Genomic DNA, 20,372 nt, shown 5'->3' with positions numbered 1-20,372 from the left:
AGCCCAGGTAAGCAGAGAGCTTAGGAGACTTCGTGCCAGCAAAGCAGTGGGTCCAGATGGAGTATCGCCATGACTGCTGAAGGCCTGTGCGTTGGAGCTGGGCAGTCCTCTACAGCACATCTTCAACCTGAGCCTGGAACAGGGGAGAGTCCCGAGGCTTTGGAAAACATTTTGCATCACCCCAGTCCCAAAGGTATCACGTCCTAGTGAGCTGAATGACTTCCGGCCTGTCGCTCTGACATCACATGTGATGAAGGCCATGGAGTGGCTGCTACTTCACCACCTGAGGCCACAGGTCCGCCACGCCCTTGACCCTCTGCAGTTCCCTGATAAACCAGACTTGAGCTGGGAGAGGTTTTTGCACTTTCTGCGGCGGTGGGGGGATGGGATAGTAGGCTGCTTGCTGCTTGGGCTTATTGACACATTTGCAAGACAAAAGACGCTGACAGAGAGGTGCGAGCGGAGGATGCCATCATCTACATGCTACACCGATCCCTCTCCCACTTGGACAGAGGCAGTGGTGCTGTAAGAATTATGTTTCTGGACTTCTCTAGCGCCTTCAACACCATCCAACCTTTGCTCCTTAGGGACAAGCTGACAGAGATGGGAGTAGATTCATACCTGGTATGGTATCTTACAGAAAGACCTCAGTATGTGCGTCTCGGGAACTGCAGGTCTGACATTGTGGTCAGCAACACAGGAGCGCCGCAGGGGACTGTACTTTCTCTGGTCCTGTTCAGCCTATATACATCGGACTTCCAATATAACTCGGAGTCCTGCCACGTGCAAAAGTTCACTGACGACACTGCTATCGTGGGCTGTATCAGGAGTGGGCAGGAGGAGGAGTATAAGGACCTAATCAAGGACTTTGTTAAATGGTGCGACTCAAACCACCTACACCTGAACACCAGCAAAACCAAGGAGCTGGTGGTGGATTTCAGGAGACCCAGGCTCCTCCTGGACCCCGTGATCATCAGAGGTGACTGTGTGCAGAGGGTGCAGACCTATAAATACCTGGGAGTGCAGCTGGATGATAAATTGGACTGATACTGTGCAATACTGATGCTCTGTACAAGACAGGACAGAGCTGACTATACTTCCTTAAAAGGCAATAGGCAATAAGATGCTGCAGATGTTCTATCAGACGGTTGTGGCGAGTGCCCTCTTCAACGCAGTGGTGTGTTGGGAAGGTAGCATAAAGAAGAAGGACGCCTCACGCCTGGACAAACTGGTGAGGAAGGCAGGCTCTATTGTAGGCATGGAGCTGGACAGTTTGACATCTGTGGCAGAGCGACGGGCGCTGAGCAGGCTCCTGTTAATCATGGAGAATCCACTGCATCCACTAAACAGTATCATCTCCAGACAGAGGAGCAGCTTCAGCGACAGACTGCTGCCAATGTCCTGCTCCAATGACAGACTGAGGAGATCGTTCCTCCCCCACACTATGCGACTCTTCAATTCCACCCCCGTAACGTTAACATTATACAAAGTTATTGTCTGTTTTACCTGCATTTTTTATCACTCTTTAATTTAATATTGTTTCTTTATCAGTATGCTGCTGCTGGAGTGTGTGAATTTCCCCTTGGGATTAATAAAGTATAAATCTATCTATCTGATTCCATTCTGGTGACTTTACCCTTAACTTCTACTGTTATCTCTCTTTACTGATACCTTTGAAAACTTTCAAAACCTTAAAATTTTCTTGTTCATGAGCCTCTGCCAGTTTTACACAATGTAGGGAATCGCTTTTGATATTAGTTTGTTGTGCCAGGAGTCTGCATTATAGTCCTAGTTTAACAACTGAAATGCAATGAGCAAACCTAAAGGAGAAGTTAATAGGTTATAACACAGGAGCTACTTTACAAAACTTCAACATGATCCATAGACTACCCAATAAATCTGAATCTCAGTTCCCTTAGAATATTTTTGGGTATTGTAATTAGGTAAAAGAATGCGTCAGTTCATAATACATGCTAGCCATGGTAGGCACACGATAATGATTTTTAAGAATAACTGAACTTTGGCATATTATAGAATACAATAAAAGAAAAAAAAATGAACATAAGCGATGCTGTTGGCCTTGTCAAATATTACTATATGTGTTAATGTTATTAAATGTGACCCAGACCTTTGAACTCTAAATTTATTTTCACCATTAATTACTTGAATTCTTCTCAAACAAAACAAAAACTCTCATGAACTGCTAAGAAAATATAATTTAAAAGATTTCCTACATCTTAACATGACATAAAATTCCATTCCTTCTTTCTAAAACAGCAAATTTCAAATATATGAATTACACAATGCAATAAGGAATAATCAAAAGTAATGTACAGTGGTGTTGAGGTTAGATAGATAGATAGATAGATAGATAGATAGATAGATAGATAGATAGATAGATAGATAGATAGATAGATAGATAGATAGATAGATAGATAGATAGATAGATAGATAGATCCCAAGGGGAAATTATAATTAAAGATAAATATAAATTATATAAAGATGTGTCATTTTAGAAGCTGTTATTATTTTACATGTTTGATAGCACTTACCCTGGAAGCGGCAGGTATAAGGGAGGAATCAACACCAAATTATATAGAAAACATATTGTAGCTATTTTTTTTTTAAATGCATGTTTTATGTTTAATTGTCCATTACCTTCCATATCTCAGCATCATTTTTAACCAAACTGATTCTGACAAAATAGGCTTTACAACCTGAGTCACATAGCAGACCTCAAACCTGCTAAACATCACCACTGAGTAAAAGTTACAGATGAAAATAAAAACATTAGATGGCTTAAATGTACTAGCCTGTCAATGTTACATAAACTTTACATAAACAAATATAAAAAAATTAACGACTTTATATTTTCAAATCCAAATGCTGTCTTACCTGAATTGACAAGCTCCTGCTCCATCACACCACATCCTAGAACCTCCAACCAATTTCCTTGAAACTTGATTTCCATTTCAAATGAAGGATGAGTAAATGGAAAATAACAATCAACCCATCTGATTTCAATTTCTGCAACAAAAATAAAAATATAAACAGTGAAAGGTTTAGTGACTGAAAACCTCAGCTTTCAGTTAAATTACACCAATTACTAGATTTTTGAGAAAATAAATACGAAACAAACTCATTTACAACAGTTTGGTTGCAGGCAATAAATCTTGAAACATGTGGAAAAATAGCTGTGTCTTATTCAATATGAAATGTGCTTTGTGCTGCTCAAGCCCTTTTGCAAACTAAATCAATCACTTGTCAAAATCCCAACAACTACCAGACAAGAAGGGAAAATGAGCACTGGAAAATGAAGGTAGGTGATTGTATTATGTCTGTTAACTGGAAATGACTAACAACTCTCTGCAGACAATAAAAAAAGGAGATGCTGCATGTGTATTTACATGTATGGGCACCATACTGTGTATAATAGGAAGAGGCAGCACAGTTTGTAAAATGGTGAAGCAGGAGAGCAAACGTGTAACTCGGAATGAGCACAGAGCAGAAGAGCCTCTTTTTAATTAAAGCCACACTCATAACTGGAGCCTGCCTGTTTTGCTGTGCCTTTCAAAGGGCTGGTGTTGCCTCCATTTAAAATGAGCTGTGTGTATCATAACATAACACAACACTCTTGAGGCTTTTTAATCCAATTCATTATCACGGGGGCCAGTGCCAATCCCAACAGTATCAGCCACAAGGCCCACATTAACACATCCACACTCACACAAAAAGATTTAGAAGTATTAGATAACTGAAGCACCAAACGTTTGTTTTCCTTTGAGTACCACCATGTTTACAGGGTACAGTGAACTTCTAACCTGCATGTCTGATAAACATGCAACATGTCACCATGCATTGTTAAAATACTACAAATTAATTAATCTTTCCATTATCTGAACCTCCTGAATCCAAGTTTAATCTCAAGAAGAGTAACAACCTATAAAAGGTAGCATCTGATGCAATCCAGGGTCCAAAATTGACAAGGTGCCTGCTCACTGAAGCATACTCATGTTCCTGTCCACACTCATGCACACTGGCTAATCACCTAACACACACATTAATAGGTAACAAAAAGGAAAAACAACATGTATATACAAAAAAACATGCAAAAATCAGACAGACAAGGGCTTGGCTGGATCTTTAAAAATAAAGAACTATCCACTGGATGTACGTAATTTACAGGATTATCTAACGTACAGTGTAACTCATATAACCAATAACTATGAATAGAAAGTTATAGCTAGTAACAATCATGTTATATAGGCCTCTCGGGTAACTGCAGCCTAAAATACCACAGCACACAAGAACTTTAAAGTTCTTGACCATCCAGATAATACGTGCAATTGGACTAAGGACTGGAGCAAACCTAAAAAAACAAGACAAAACTAAAACTGGCTACCAGCAAGGGAAACAAAAAATACCAAGGAAAATTAGAAGACAACCTGCACTAATTTGATGAACATATTTAAGTGTTATGATAAAAATGGTCATTTTGAGGTTGATGGGAATAATGATTACTGTTGTACTTTTGTTGTCAATGTCAATGTTTGCATTGATGTTTTATTTGTGCAGGATTCACCAATTCAAACTTCATGTAAATGACGTTATTTTACAAATAAAATATTAGTACATTGGTAGAACATTGGGCACAGCTTTTGGGTTGTTTAAAGCAGTGAATAAGCAATATCTCAGCACATTTTCCAGACTGATTAATGGCTGACTGCTGTCTCTAATTACATAAAAATGTAAGTATAAAATAAAATAACTGTAAATGTTCCAGCATTTATTAACAAGCTTAAACAGCACCATTAAAGGCATTCTGCTTTCACTGAATTACATGAATATTAAGCACGGTAGAATTCATTGAAAGTGAACTTAAATGAATATAAGATGAGTTTTTTTTTTTTTTTTTTTTTTACTGAGTTATACCTCAAAACTGCTCAAAAGTGAACTGTCCCTCTCAAATCATCATTTAAGTTTTGGCCAATATTAAACAGCAGAATTTCATACTTTAGAAAACTTGGTTTGCATTCTTTGTTTTTTTTGTTCCTGAAATGAATAAAAGCTGATAATTTTTGAAAAGCATACACTCTGGTGTATTTTAATAGTAACCATGTGTGTACCGTTAGATAACTTTATTTATGTTGACATACAGACAATGAAAGGAGTCATGCAGTTCTTTGACATATCTATAAAAGATTTTAAAAAAACTGCATTATTTCTGAATATGATATTTCTTTAGAGGCTTAAATGTGTATTGATTTTAAGGCTATACAACTGGTTCTTTGTTTGTTTCTTTAAAAGAAAGCATGTCCAGAATAAATGCATACACAATGTAGACCAATAACAATAAAACCAGAAAAAAAGTTAAAAAGATACACAAGTAATTACATACATTAAAAGTGACATTGAAAATTCCTGAAACTTATTCTATTACTTCTGAGAATGACTACACTTTCAGCAAATGGAAGCTCATGATTGCATGATGATGGACAACTGACTGACCCATGAAACCTGCTCTAATAGGCAGTTGGTAATTGTTTGCTCCCTGTGTGGAGACAGAGGTTTCTGGAATTTCACTGTTCCCATTGTTTTGTCAAACTTCACAGATCTCTTTAATCATACCTGATTTCTAAAGTACTGTCTGTATTTTAGAATTGCACTGTACTGTATTCATAAACAGTACAGTACTACGATCAATAAAAAAGTAAATACATTTCATTAAACATTTCTTGACAAGTATGCAGGCTATTTAACAAAAAGATTTCTATACCTAAATCGTGCCTTCTTCTTACTTTTCCATAAATCTTGAAAAACAGAAGCATATGATGGCTTCAACCTACAAGCTGGAATACTATTATAGGTATTTGACAATGAGAATAGTACAATAATGACCTCATTAATATGCTTTGAACAAGATGAGCCACATCCTGGGAGATCAAGCCTGGGGGGGCTGGTTTGGTGGGTATTTGAATTAAACAGACAATGGCACAATAAAAAAGTCAATAAATTTTTCAGGAAATGAAATCTCTCCCCTTCAGTTTCCAGCATTGCAAGTCAATAGTTTCTCAGCACTGTGGGATTTTCTTGCTAATGTGAAAATTAAATTTAATGTTTCCAAAAAGTATTTATGAAGGGATAAACACAGATCACATAAGAAAATATGCTGCATTGATCATCAGCGAGATATTACTTATTATGTATCACTCAGACTTTTAGCATGGCAAAGAGTTAAGTTAATGCACCATAAAAATTAGAGTTATTGTTATAAGAGTACAAAAACACAGTCATAAAGAAACTGCCGTAATAATGGAAAAACTGCAGTTAACAGCTAAATTTGGTACAGTTTCTAAAGTATTACTTGGGTGGGAACACACAAAGCGATCAAACATGCAGGGAGAATATAATTATTTTGATGGGTGCAGACCATTTAGTCCAGCCTAGACTGTACAGGTATGTCTCTATTTACCAGACTCTTCCAAAGTGAGATCTGATGGATTCCACAGTATTACTCACTACTAATACACTGCTAGCTGACTCATCCATGTATCCATGGTAACTTGAGCTTAACTGTTGATGACAGGAATTACTAGCAAAATATTATTCTTTGTACATATTTTGAATTGAGAAACTTCATAAATATAATTTTCAACACCATTTCAGCTGTCCTAATTTGATTAGATGCAGTTATTCTAACAATGAAAACTAATATGAACAATTTAAACCCTATTAATTGACATTATGTACAAAAATAATAACTCTGTCTAATAACTGGAGAACTTGTTTGCAGCATGTCTACAAATAGTGTTCAAGCCTGCTGCACTGTACAACCATTTCAAACTGATATTCTTAACAAATCACACAAAAATGTGGACACCCCAGCAATATCTAACCTTGATTAATTAACCGTATCCTGAACTGAAATCCAGGAGTAATGTCAAAAGTAGTTGGAAGTTTAATCCATTATCAGCAAGTAGTTAATTATATATCAATAAGTACAAAAGGACATAAGATGAACTTGAACTTCGGCAACTAAAGGGAATTTTTAGTATGAGGTTTAATAAAAACACACAAAGCAGAACACACCATAGAAGATGATTAAGACCTTTACCTGAACAAGAAACCAAGACTAGAAGTTTCAAACACCAGAAAAAATGAGTCATAGCCAAAGCTGCTAAGTTTTGCTCTTGCTTTAATAGTTTATCCCCCACCTACTACATAACTGACTGAAACTGAAGGGCGTACAAGATTCAAACCAGACTATAAGGTACATTAGGCAGGATCAGAACCAAAACATAACCAAAAAAGGGACCTATGGGCAAGTACAAGTCTGACCATGACACATTGGTCTTCATGGCAAAGCCAATATTGTAAATGTCCTAATTCCTGTGGTACAAATATCAAAAATAGCCTTAGAAAAATGGCCAAGAGAAAATTTAAATTGTAGTCTATAAAATTATATACATAGTGGGGAACAAAAAGAAAATTTGAGCAGCTAAATTATTTACATGCATTTAGCAAGTTTGTAATAACTTTAAATAAGTTGTTAGTTTCAATCAAAAGAGTTCTGCCCTTTGACAGAATTAATGTTTTAAAATGATGGAAGAAATAAAAAAAATACAGAACCAATAGGGCCTTCTAAAAATCAAAAACAAAAATGGAACGCTTTTTCCAATAAAATACAAAAGATGATTTACAGTAAATCATGAGGTATCCAAAATGATGATGATCATTAAAATACAAGATGGTGGCTAAAATGCATCAAAAACTTAAACAACTTGTAAAGGAAATAAATGCTTGAATGAAAAAGTAATATCAAAATGAAAGAAAAAAAAAACAATTGTCAAATCATACAAACATGTTGAGAGAAAGTCAAAACCAACCAAATCGTAACTGGACTGTATCTAGGCTTACACCCACAACTCACAAAATGAAGATGCTAAGTTCGAAGCTCAAAGTAGGAAAACTGTTTCAACCAACTTTAGTATGTATTTACAAGAAGCAAACAGACATTCTGATAATTTAATAAAGTCATAATATCCATTAATTTTTTTGTAATAATCAAGTATAACTGTTGTGAGTCCTGAACTAAAAAATTAACTTTAAAAGGTCAATGTTCAAATTCTGGACTCAAAATTTACAAATGTCTTTCTTTAAAAAGTTCTAAATGTATATGCCAAATTTTTTGAATTTCTGAACAGTTATTTGGCTGTTGTTGGTATATGAGTTTTAAAATGTTTGAACTTTAAAAGGTCAATGCTAAATAGTTAAATTCATACAAAACCTATTTTATTAATGCTAGTAAGTGCAAGATCTTCACAAAACTTATCAAGAATTGGCTAATTTGTTCTCAAGCCAGTGTCCACAAAATTTTTACCACAGACACGAACATACATCTTTCCACATACATCTACTCATAAGAAAACATGTTTTTCATTTGAAAACTCACAAAGTTGATTTTACAGATTTGAAATATGGAGAAAATAAATGAACAGCCAACAGCAGTGGGTACAAAAAAGATCTTCTTCTTTATTAGATTATGTCACAGTGCAGCACAGACATTAGACTATTACACACAGAGTATTAAAAAAAATTAAGTATCTCATGGCAACAGGTCAACAACAATATCAACAACTTCATAGTTTCAAATCAGGAGGCATCTTTTTCCCCTCATTGGGTAGGATGCAGAGAAGGCTGAATTGCTATAAAAAGCATCTCTCTTTTTCCTATGTGGGACTCCAGCTGTATCCCTGTACGAAGACCATCCTTTGTATTGAGCTGTGCCACATACAGAACAAAATTACTTATTTTCTCTGCAAGTACTGTAAGTGCTAGGCTAGCTCACATTAACAAAAACACACTACAGTCTGCTAAGCTCTTCGTGCATTTTTGTAATTGTTCACTAGATAAAAGAAACAAAACAAAAAGCAAAAAAAAAAACAAAAAAAAACAACTATTTGGTTTGGTGTATATCATTTACTGGTCAGCACTGCTATTAATCTTCAATTATATCTACTGCAACTGTATCTTACTTTCCAGAAACAGAGTTCTTTCTGCTTAACGAATTTGTCTTTTAATGTATTTAACGCTGAGCTTGTGTTATTAAGCCTCTGAGTGTTCAGGCTCTAGGAGCATATTGTTTAAATTATTTGTTAAAGTTTACTCAAATTAGATCATCTTTTACATTCACCTTTTAGCTTCTGTGTTTGGTGCCCAAGATATTACATAATAAACCAAGTGAAGGACATTTGCTGACTTTCCTCCAATTAAGTAATAGCAAGATTTCAAATGAATGAGTGGCAGTCTCCTTTGTATGGAGTGTGTGATGAGAAAGGATATCACATAAAGGTTTCCTGTTTATAACAATTATCTAAGGAAATTACACACATATTAAATATATTGTCACAGGTGGCTGGGGGTGGTACCCAGCCGGGACGCCCCGGAGGACCAGAGGAGGGCTTACGCCTCCCCCAGATCACGTCAGGGCGACCGCCCTGGTGGCTTTGGTGACCACGGGAACTGAGCTTGGAAGCTCAACCCTATAGGGGCCCGTGGTCATTGCCAGGGGGCACCCCAATGCCTTTGGAGCCCTCACCCTCAGCACTTCCGCCACACCCGGAAGTGCTGGGGGGAAGAAGACCAGGGACACCCGGAGTTCTTCTGGGTGTGCAGCCGGTACTTCCGCCACACTAGGGAGTGCCGGCAGAAGCTAATCAGGAGGCACATGGAGTACGTCCGGGTGTGTATAAAAGGGGCTACCTCCCTCCATTTGAGGGCTGGAGTCGGGAGCGCAGTGGACAAGGTCTTGGTGGAGAGGAGTGGAGGCGGCCTGAAGAGTGAAAGAGGCATTGTGAGGCCTGGACTTTGGGGGAGTTTTGGGGGTTTGTGTGCACATTTGTATATAGTTGACTTGTAAATAAACGTGTGGGGGTGCTTAAAACAATGTCTGCCTGTCTGTGTCCGGGCTGTCTTCCACAATGTGTATATTATATATATAAAAACACACACGCATGCATGCACACACACACAGTGTGTGACTTATTTATTTTATTTAAAGTTTGTCTATGATCACTCAGCAAAATGATATCATTTGGAAGCTCAGAACAGAATACAAATTTACAAGGTAGATGATAAATACTAAGATAGACCTTGAAAATATTTGGGAAACACCAAAATGAAGTTTTCTAATGTTAAGCCAGACTTTGAAACAAAAGCAGCTCAAAAGTAAAGCAAAACAGCCTACTATTTATTTTTAAATTTAAAATAAGACATGCAAAGTATAAAATACAGCAGCATCCAATAATGTACTGTGTCATTCATACCCAGTGTGTCCTTGGCTAAATCTAATTCCCTGTACCTGACTTTAAATTCTACACATGATTCATATTGTTTTGTGCTTGGAGGATTAGCCAGAGGATTTAAGATTTCTTTCTGAGATGGTTTCTTTTTTAGCCTGAATCGGGGCAAAGAAATATGAGCTATAAATAAAGATGCCGACACTATCAGCACCTAAGAGATGACATAAAGATAGGATAGTCCTCTACGTGAAAGGGAATCTACAATGGAAATCTGAACAAAACTAGACATGAACTTAAAGAAAACACAGTAACTGCCAGGAATGGAAAAGCAGAGCTGAGAGCTGGCAAGGCAGTGTAAAAGAGCAAAAAGATCAAACAATATCAGAGTTCAGTTTTTATATTTTATTATACTAGTACATTTTAATATACTTTTCTTAGATAAAAACTATAGTTCTTTATATATGCTTTTGATTTTATTATTTTGTTTCCGCTTATAATTCTGACGCCCATTTAAAATAAAAGCCTACATGCTAAATGCACTTTATTACCTTATAATCTATGTAAATAACATTTAATCAACTGTAATAAATACTTTCTGACTTTCCCCCATTTCATTAAAATAAATCTGCACTGACCATCTTTACTCCAAGAGACAAAACAACAATATAAACAATTTGCATATTTATAGGAGGAGTAAATTTCGTTTTCATTAAATGTACCTTCTAAACTTTTGTTAGAATATATTCTCTCTAAGGGCTCATTTATACTTCACGCTCAGAACGCATACGCGCTCGCATCATGGCCGCCACGTGTTCTGAGCATTCATTTGATGCATCCTCTGAGCAGGTCCTCAGAAATTAACGCGACGCGTGCGCGAGTTGCAGTACCAGCAAAACGTCGGGGGGCGCAGTGTGCTAAAAGTTGGAATGTGATGTCAGAGTCTCTGTTTACTATGTATATGTGACAGAAAGCCGCTTTGCAGATCCTATGAGATTGGTGTGCGCGCTTTGATATTTGATAAATGGTTCGATGTGGTGAAGCACAATGCCGACATACAGATGCATTCATGGTGCTTTTATATTCAAGCGTCGCATATTCCCGATCGTAATGACACAATACTTTTTAAATCCTCACATACTGTGCCTTCTTTTTTTCTAGGGCTTCCTCTGCTCCTGACAGCAGCGAATCGCCAGCAATAGATCTTCACTCCGCGCACATTAAATGTATGATATTCCAACTCTCTGCACATTTAGAGTCCTTAGATTTATACTTGATATCACTTTCATGATGAAAAGCATTAAAGTATGTATATTACATTTTACAGATAAATCGGTAATTTCATTTAAATAATGAATAATGTTAATAGGATGGAGTGGTGGCTCTGAGGCTAGGGATATGCCCTGGCAATCGGAAGGTTGTCGGTTCGAATCCCGTAAATGCCAAAAGGTACTCTGCTCTGTTGGGCCCTTCAGCAAGGCCCTTAACCTGCAATTGCTGAGCGCTTTGAGTAATGAGAAAAGCGCTATATAAATGCAAAGAATTATTTTTATTATAATTACACACATGGGGTGACACAGTGGCGGAGCGTTAGCGCTGCTGTCTTGCAGGGAGTCACGTCGCTGACATTCCCTGCCTGGAGTTTACACGTTTTCCTGCTGGGTTTCCTCAGTGTGCTCCAGTTTTCTTCCAAAGATATGCAGATTTGGGGATTTGGTGCCGCTAAAATGACGCTAGTGTATGTGTGTGCTTGTATTCACCTTGCGATGAGCCGAAGCATTGTTTAGGGATTATTTCTCACTCGTGCCCAATGCTTGCTGGAATAGACACATACCTGGATTTAATCAATAAACATCCTTTTCAGAGATATTGCGGTAAGATGTCATCGGAATTTAATGGGTGTTCTAGGCAATTCACAACACAGAGAAGCTGAACATGTTCTCACCGTGATAATATCTCGCACTGCCACCTGGCGGATTCCTCCAGATTTACGTAAAGTATGCGCGCAAGTATAAACACTTCAACGCTTGCGTAGCAGGAGCGTCCACTGCAGCATGCGTCGCGTCGTGTGAAGTATAACTCCGGCCTAAATTGTCTGATTAAAGTTGTAATTGGGGGCAAATACTAGTTAAAACCACCTTGTAAATGATGAAAGCACTAGGTGAGTATGCAGCATTTTATACAAACCCTGGTGGTCTCGTGGCCTGGAACCCCTACAGATTTTATTTTTTTTCTCCAGCTTTCTTGAGTTTTTTTTTTGTTTTTTCTGTCCACCCTGGCCATCGGACCTTACTCCTTTTCTATGTTAACTAATGTTGCCTTATTTTAATTTCTTATTATGTCTTTTATTTTTCTTTTCTTCATTATGTAAAGCACTTTGAGCTACTTTTTGTATGAAAATGTGCTATATAAATAAATGTTGTTGTTGTTGTTGTTATTACATGGACTCACTTATCTGTAGCTTAGTTCCCATATCCTGCGTACATTATAATCCAGTGGGGTTAATCATTATGAGCCCACTGTTTTCAGAATGGGGGATAGAAATTAGAAACATTTACTAAATTGTCTGCCACTGTTTCTCCAATTTATCTTAAAAGCAAGTGCTCTAGATGAATAAGGTGATTTGTTTACTTTAAAATCAATTTCATTCTCATTCAATGGAGAAGCAAGGGTAAATAAATAGAACACAACTAATTTACAACTGAAGAAAAATAACGCACATTATGATTTTACAGAAAGTTTAGCACTGAAAGGGGATATTGTTGGCAATTTTTGATTTTCAAGAAGTAAAGTCATTTCAGTACTTAGAGAAGAACCAAGTGAGAAAGGATAGACTATTATATTAGATAATCTATGATTAATAATTTTAGTTATTGAAATTTATTTCAATAATGCAAGAAGGGATTCTCAGTCTATATTGTGTCTATTTCATTAAGATTTTCTTGTAGTATTGTCATATCTGGTCACAAAGTCATCACCCATTATTAAAAATCTGTCCCTGTTAAACAGACAAATTAAATCCTTAATATAAAGTACTAGCTGCATGTGATAAACTGCCTGAAGACTCCCCAGTAGTTTTACTATATTGGTGAACTTGCAGAGGTGTAAGCTAAGTGGGTCAGGGAAGGAGTCACATGACACCTCACCGTGATGGCTACCTAGGGCTAGAGCTCCGACTCTTCAAGGCAACAACTTTTCTACTTTTTCTCCCACCTTACTTTTACTATTCAATCTACAGACTGTACCATATTTCTCACTGTCACTGAGAACAAATGTCATCTTCAGAGTGGGGACCCCATTCTTCACCTAATAACTCGACAAAGAAGCTTTAACATTCTCCAACAGAATCCAGTGCCAATATGGACGCCTACTGGGACTTGATGAAAAAATCTCCTCCTCGAACACACCACCCACGCTGAATACTACAATGCAGACCAACTTCACTGAAATAGGGCCGACCTGAAATCCATTAAAGAGGAGCAGGCGAAACTGAGCAAGGATGTCTGAGCCATAAAATCCACTGTATCCTGTTACAATATGGAGATGAAGGAGTTCCGTAAAGAAGTCGCTGACTTGAAAGACAAACTGATCGATCAAGATAACAGGGCTTGAGGAGACAATTTAAAAATTGTCGGACTTAAAGAAGGGGTTGAGAAAGACAATCCGATTTACTTCCTTTCCAAATATGGCAAAAGTAATTCCCAAACCTCTCAAACTTTGCCCTGGAGGTCATACGGGTTCATCATTTGTACACTCTCCATGCTGATGCTGCCATCCCAAGGAGTCTTATAATAAACTTTCTGAGGTTTTTGGACACTCCAACAAATTCTGTCAGAGGCATGCCGTGCTGAAAACATTTATTTTGAAGGCTCACAGATCCCCTTCTTCCCTGATTTCAGTTCAGACACTGTGCAGAAAAGGAAAGCCATGGCCCCATTTGCCCAGAAAGCTCATGCTGCCAGCCTTCAGCCATATTTGCTCTAATAATTCATTACATTTATATAGCGCTTTTCTCAGTACTCAAAGCGCTATCCACACAGGGAGGAACCGGGAAGCGAACCCACAATCTTCCACAGTCTCCTTACTGCAAAGCAGCAGCACTACCACTGCGCCACCTGTGAGGATCCTCTATCCTACAAAGCTGAACATAAGTCTTGGCTCAGCGCATGACCTGTTCGACTCACCCACTGAAGCACTCGCAGCAACTGACAACTTTGTTTCAACCAGCACTTTCATGTCATGAAGATCTCTCCATTGACTCTGTATTACTCCATTGTATTTTATACATTGTTGGTCAAGTTCATGGTCCAGCAATGTTGCAGTCATTCAGGTTTCTGTCTTACCTAAAATTTTAAATTATTGACGAATCACTTTTTGAACTGTCCTTTATATTGTTCATTTGATATCAATGTTATGTTAACATACACTGAGCTTGGAATTCGGGACTTTCTGTGTAGTTATTTGTTTGATGGGTTTGCGGCAGTGGGGGTGATCAGGCCTAATGGCATCTTTATCATCATTGTGGTTCGCCATGTACTGTAGTTGATCCTCTCCCTCCATTATTTTGTTCTATGTGTTCTTTTCATTCTCTGCACCACACATACTATTTCAAGAAGTAATTCATTCTTTTTCATTAATTATGAGGCTGAGGATGAAGATTGGAGGGTGTGGGTGTTTGGCCTCTCTTTTTGCTCTCATTTTATGGTAGTTCCTTTTTGTTGCACTCCTGGGAGGCCTGCATCCAGGAGTGGTTTTGGTGTCACTGGATGCTTCTGGTTTTATTAGTTTACTTAGTGTGGGGTACGCCACTGTGGGTAGTTTGTGGGTCAGTCGGTGTGGGTTTGGGAGGGAACCTGAGCTGGAAAGACTTTGGGTTTTAATGTTTGTGATATTACCAGTTCCCATATAACAGCACACTATCACTTCCATTTCTTGTTGTTCCATTCTATCTTCCGCCAGTCTCTTTTCTAAGTCTAATTATGGCAAAGCTTAACATTTTATGTGGAACATCAGAGCCTTGAACTTGGGTCAGAGGCACGCTTGCCTCCTTGATCTCCTCCACTGTCACCATATGAATGTAGCTTTTATTCAGGAGTTGCACCTGTTGATAGCAGACATTTCCCACTGTAATAATAAGCTCTAAAGTGTTGCGGTATTCTTATTCTGCAGCGCCACACCTTACAATTTAAGGTTGTGGAATCAGGTAGTGACTACGCGGGTCAATTTTGTTACTTGAAGTCCAAACTAGGAAGTCGTAACTTACTCTATGTTTCCGTCTGTGGCTTTACCCCGTATCACCCCTCCCTTTTTTCCACATCCTCACCGACCGTCTTCGTAAGATCTCTGACTGTGGACTTCTAGTAGGCATTGATGCAAAGACTGTCTTAAACCCATTGCTAGACAGATCTCCACCACCGGTCGGCAAGCACACGCCTCCCATATTCTTTATGCAATTTTATTGCCAATCTTAATTTAATAGTCAGAGAATTCTTTTTTTTTCCTTCTCATCACAATTCACAGTCTCGCATTGATTATATTTTCATATTAAGCAACCTGGCTTAATTGGTTTCAGATGCTTCATTGGTCTCATCTGCTATATCTAACCACAGACTTAATAATTTACAAGGGATCCTTCTGTTTTTAACATCTCGCTCCCCGAGGTTGAAATTTAGCTAGTCTCTACTGAAAAACAAATAATTTTGCAAACAACTTGAAGTCAAACTAGAGGAGTTCTTATCACACAATATTGGCTCTGTAGATAATGCAGGTGCCATCTGGGAGGCAATTAAAGGTTTCATTCGGGACTTTACTATTTCCTTTTCCTCACACTTGGCACATACTAAACTTCAAAAATAAAACACCTTGATTCTAAATTTTCATCCTTAAAAAGAGCACGCCCCCTTGTGGTTAATAAAGAACATGAATTTCTGATTGCTAACACCAGATCTGAACCTTTTAATCCAAAGAGCTGAATTCTTAATCCACCATAATAGGGCTCACTATTATGTTTCTGGGGCCAGGCCGACTTCCAGGCAGACTCCTTGCGGCTAGGATTAAGAAAAAATCCTTGTTCGCCTCCATACCTTCAATCCATAATAAAGCTGTCTCGTTTTCTAATGATTTCCTGATAATAAATAATGAATTTGTAGATTACTACTCTAAACTATTTACTGATAACTCTGGTACCACTCCCTCAGATATAAAATCATTCCTTAACACCCTTTTATTCCCATATCTCACTGAGGAAGAGGCTTTCTTCTAAATACTCCCATCTCTTTACCTGAATTTAAAGAGGCATATAACACTCAATGAGCACAGGCAAGGGCCCTAAAATTGGACGGGCTTCTGTTTGAGGTAATTTCTACATTCTGGAAACACTTATCCCATCCCCTTTTTGAGATGATCAGTGCAGCTGCCTCCTCTGGCCATTTAAACCCTAGTATTAATATTACAGTTATTACATTACTTTTGAAGCAAGGTAAGAACCCTACTCTGTGTCAGAGTTACAGACCCCTATCAAAACTGCTAGCTAATGTTCTGGCCTGCTGCTTACAGAAAGTTATTAACAAATTAATCCACCCCAACCACTATGGTTTCATATATTCACGGTTAGCCTCGGATAACATGAGAAGCCTTCTGCATGTCTTTAAGTCAGCTCCCTCCCTTCTCAGCCCTGCTGCACTCCTTTCCCTGGATGCTAGCCTTTGGCCGCATGAGTTGGCAACTTTTAAGGCAAGTTATGGAGAGAATGAGCTTTGGTCTAAGGTTTATAAATCTGGTGATAACTGTTTACTCCTCCTCCTCCAAAGTTCTCTTGTCTAATTCAAATATCTCACATCCCTTCTCCATTTGTAGGGGAGTTAGGCAAGACTGTCCTTTGTCTCCTTTATTCTTCAACTTATCTCTCGAACTGCTTGAAATTGCCATCTGTAATTACCAGCTGCTAACTCCCTATTACAATTTCAAATTCCAACCACTTAATATCCTTATATACAGACAACATCCTCCTATATCTAGGTAATGCCTTGACTGACATCCCTTGCGTGCTAGAACTGTTCAGGTGTTTCGAAGGAGAGGACCCCGTCTGCAAGAATCTTCATCTCGGGTCCCCTACCTCTCGTTAGAAGATCAAACAAGTATTACAGTTGTCTGCTGGGATTAAACACCTGGCTGAAAGGCTTCTGCGAGAATCAAAACATCGGGTTCATAGACAGCTGGGACCTCTTCTGGGAGAGGCCGCGTTTCTTAAAGTGGGATGGTCCGCATCCAAATAGATTCGGTGCCCAGGTCCTCTACGAAAACATTGCTAAGGTAATTCGTCTCTTTTGACTCGCTATTTCTACTCCTAACCCTTTCCGTAATACTTTGCTAGGATATGATAATTATTTAACAAAGTCTTCCGCAAAAGTGCTCTGCATTACTACTCTAATAACTAACCTCAATGCATGTAAAAAATCTAGGCGGTGCGGCATAAATACGAATAATTTAATTGCAATTACACCTTTAGATGAACAATGTATTAAATCTATAAAAACAGATTATAGATTCAATAAAAAATATGCACAGAGCGGCGCTAATAAAAATAACTTAATTTCTATCTCGAATACCCATAACGCACATAAAATTCAGTTCTGCTCTTCCGAAACATTAAATATGGCTTTATTAAATGTTAAGAGCATTAACCAACAAGACGTTTTCCATCAACAATCTTATTAGTGATAGGAAAATTGATTTTATTGCACTAAGTGAAACGTGGCTTAGCTCTGATGGGGTGGCTGTTTTAATTGAATCTGCGCCTCCAAATTACAGCTTTACTCGTGCGGATCGCCAAGAAAAGAGAGGCGGCGGTTTAGCAAACATTTACTCAAGCCGGTTAAAGTGTAAAGATGTCCGTTTTGGTAAATTCAAGTCCTTTGAGTATCTTGCCGTTGTTATTCATTGAGTTTCTCAGTTTCTAGCATTATCCGTGTATAGACCTCCTAAATACAATGCGTCTTTCTTTGAGGAATTCTCAGACTTGGTGTCAATTGAAAATTACGAACTATGACACACTCCTAATAGTTGGTGACTTTAATTTTCATATTGATAAACAGTGTGACCCAAAAGTAAAAGAATTTATGAACCTTGAGACAGCTTGTTAATCAGCCTACACATAAAGCAGGTCATATGTTAGACTTAGTAATTACTAAAGGACTGAAAGTTGATGTGAAGCAGATCATTGATATTGGTCTATCAGACCATTTTCTTTTACTATTTAATATGGAAATAATGATAGAAAACATTCACAAGAAGCATATTGTTAAAAAACGCTTCTTTGATTCATCAGCAGCTTCAAAATTTACAAACATTCTAAGCAACCAGTCTGTTTGTAGTGCTAACTACAAAAGCGAGGATAATGTAAATAGTAAGGTGGAAAAATTTCATACTAAAGTGAGAGCTGCTGCTGACATAGTCGCACCTGAAAAGACAGTTACAAAATCTTCTAGCATTGTTATACCATGGAAGACCCAAGCAGCGTCTGATTTAAAGAGAACATGCCGGAGAGCTGAGTGTAAATGGAGAAAAACTAAACTAACTATCCACTTTGAGATATCGAAGGTTAAAATAACAGAATACAATAACACAGTCCGTCATGAGAGGCGCTGCTGTTTCTCTAGAATTATAAATAACAATGCTAATAATCCCAGAGTCTTATTCTCTACGATTGATCGTCTGCTAAACCCAGCTAACTCAATGGAATGCCTCCAGAATACTTCCAGTGAAACTTGTGAGGCTATTGCTGTATTTTTCAATCAAAAAATTAATGATATTAGAAATAATATAGTATGTCTCCCCAACATTGCGCATCCTCTTAAGCCCCAGTACTCCGTTATAAACAAATTAAATTCTTTCACCAGGACAGATTTACCTGATTTATATAAATAATTTCTCAAATAAGACCCTCCACCTGCATTCTTGACCCAATACCAACAGGTTTTTTCAAAGAAGTATAGGGCGTGCTAATTGATAGTATTCTTGACATAGTAAACTCATCAATAGATACGGGGGTCTTCCCAGACTGTCTTAAGACTGCTGTAGTTAAACCCCTGCTCAAGAAAAATAATCTCGACTCCACTGCTTTTGAAAATTTTAGATCTATTTCTAACCTGCCTTTCTTAAGTAAAATTGTAGAGAAGGCAGTCATCATACAGCTAAATGACCACCTCAATAAACATGCTGTTCTTGATAAGTTTCAGTCGGATTTTAGAACAAATCAGTACAGAAACTGCACTCGTTAAAGTAGTAAATGACTTGCGGGTAAATGCAGACAGAGGCCATTTATCTGTTCTCATCCTCTTAGATCTGAGTGCAGAATTTGATACCATTGATCACAATATTCTTAGAAATCGCCTTAGTCAGTGGGTGGGCCTCTCTGGCAGTGTCTTAAATTGGTTTGAATCCTACCTGACAGGTAGAAAATTCTTTGTTAGTTGTGGTAATTATACTTCAAAGACACATGATATTTTATATGGTGTTCCACAAGGCTCTATCCTGGGTTCGCTGCTCTTTTCGATCTACATACTTCCATTAGGTCAGATTATCTCGGGGCATAACATGAGCTACCACAGCTATGCTGATAATAATAATAATACATTTTATTTATAAAGCGCCTTTCCCATGCTCAAGGCACTTATAGAATATAATAAAGAACGGCAGCAAATACAGTATATAGCATTGTACAAACCAGATAAATAAATAAAGTAGATTAAGACAGTGAATTCTGAAAAAAAAAAACAGACAACATAACTGATGGCATAGCACACACACATACAGATTACATTAGCATCTTGACAGAGAAGTAAACTGAGATAATAAAGTCAAGTAGAGCTAAAAGCCTTCCTGAACAGATGAGTTTTGAGTTGTTTTTTAAACGAATTCATGGAGTCAGCTGACCTGATTAATTTTGGTAGGTCATTCCAGAGTCTGGGCGCTATACAGCTGAAGGCCCTGTCACCCATGGAGTGTAGATTAGTGTGGGGCACAACAAGATTGCCAGAATCAGAGGACATTAGTGGGCGGGCAGGCACATAGTAA

The 20,372-nt window shown here is 37.9% G+C and overlaps 1 protein-coding gene across 4 annotated transcripts in view; it reads right to left on the bottom strand.

Annotated features, from left to right (window-relative positions):
- fars2 (phenylalanyl-tRNA synthetase 2, mitochondrial) overlaps positions 1-20,372 on the bottom strand; it is a 742,839-nt gene that overhangs the window by 471,457 nt on the left and 251,010 nt on the right. For all 4 annotated transcript variants that reach the window (XM_051929210.1, XM_051929211.1, XM_051929213.1 and 1 more), the window contains one exon: positions 2,896-3,027. In XM_051929210.1, coding sequence (XP_051785170.1) covers positions 2,896-3,027 — 132 coding nt within the window. The remainder of the gene's footprint in view (positions 1-2,895; positions 3,028-20,372) is intronic.

Source organism: Erpetoichthys calabaricus, chromosome 6, assembly GCF_900747795.2.
Source record: "Erpetoichthys calabaricus chromosome 6, fErpCal1.3, whole genome shotgun sequence".
NCBI lineage: Eukaryota > Metazoa > Chordata > Cladistia > Polypteriformes > Polypteridae > Erpetoichthys > Erpetoichthys calabaricus.
Note: the sequence above shows the minus strand (reverse complement) of the source record. Positions and strands in the feature narration are given on the sequence as shown.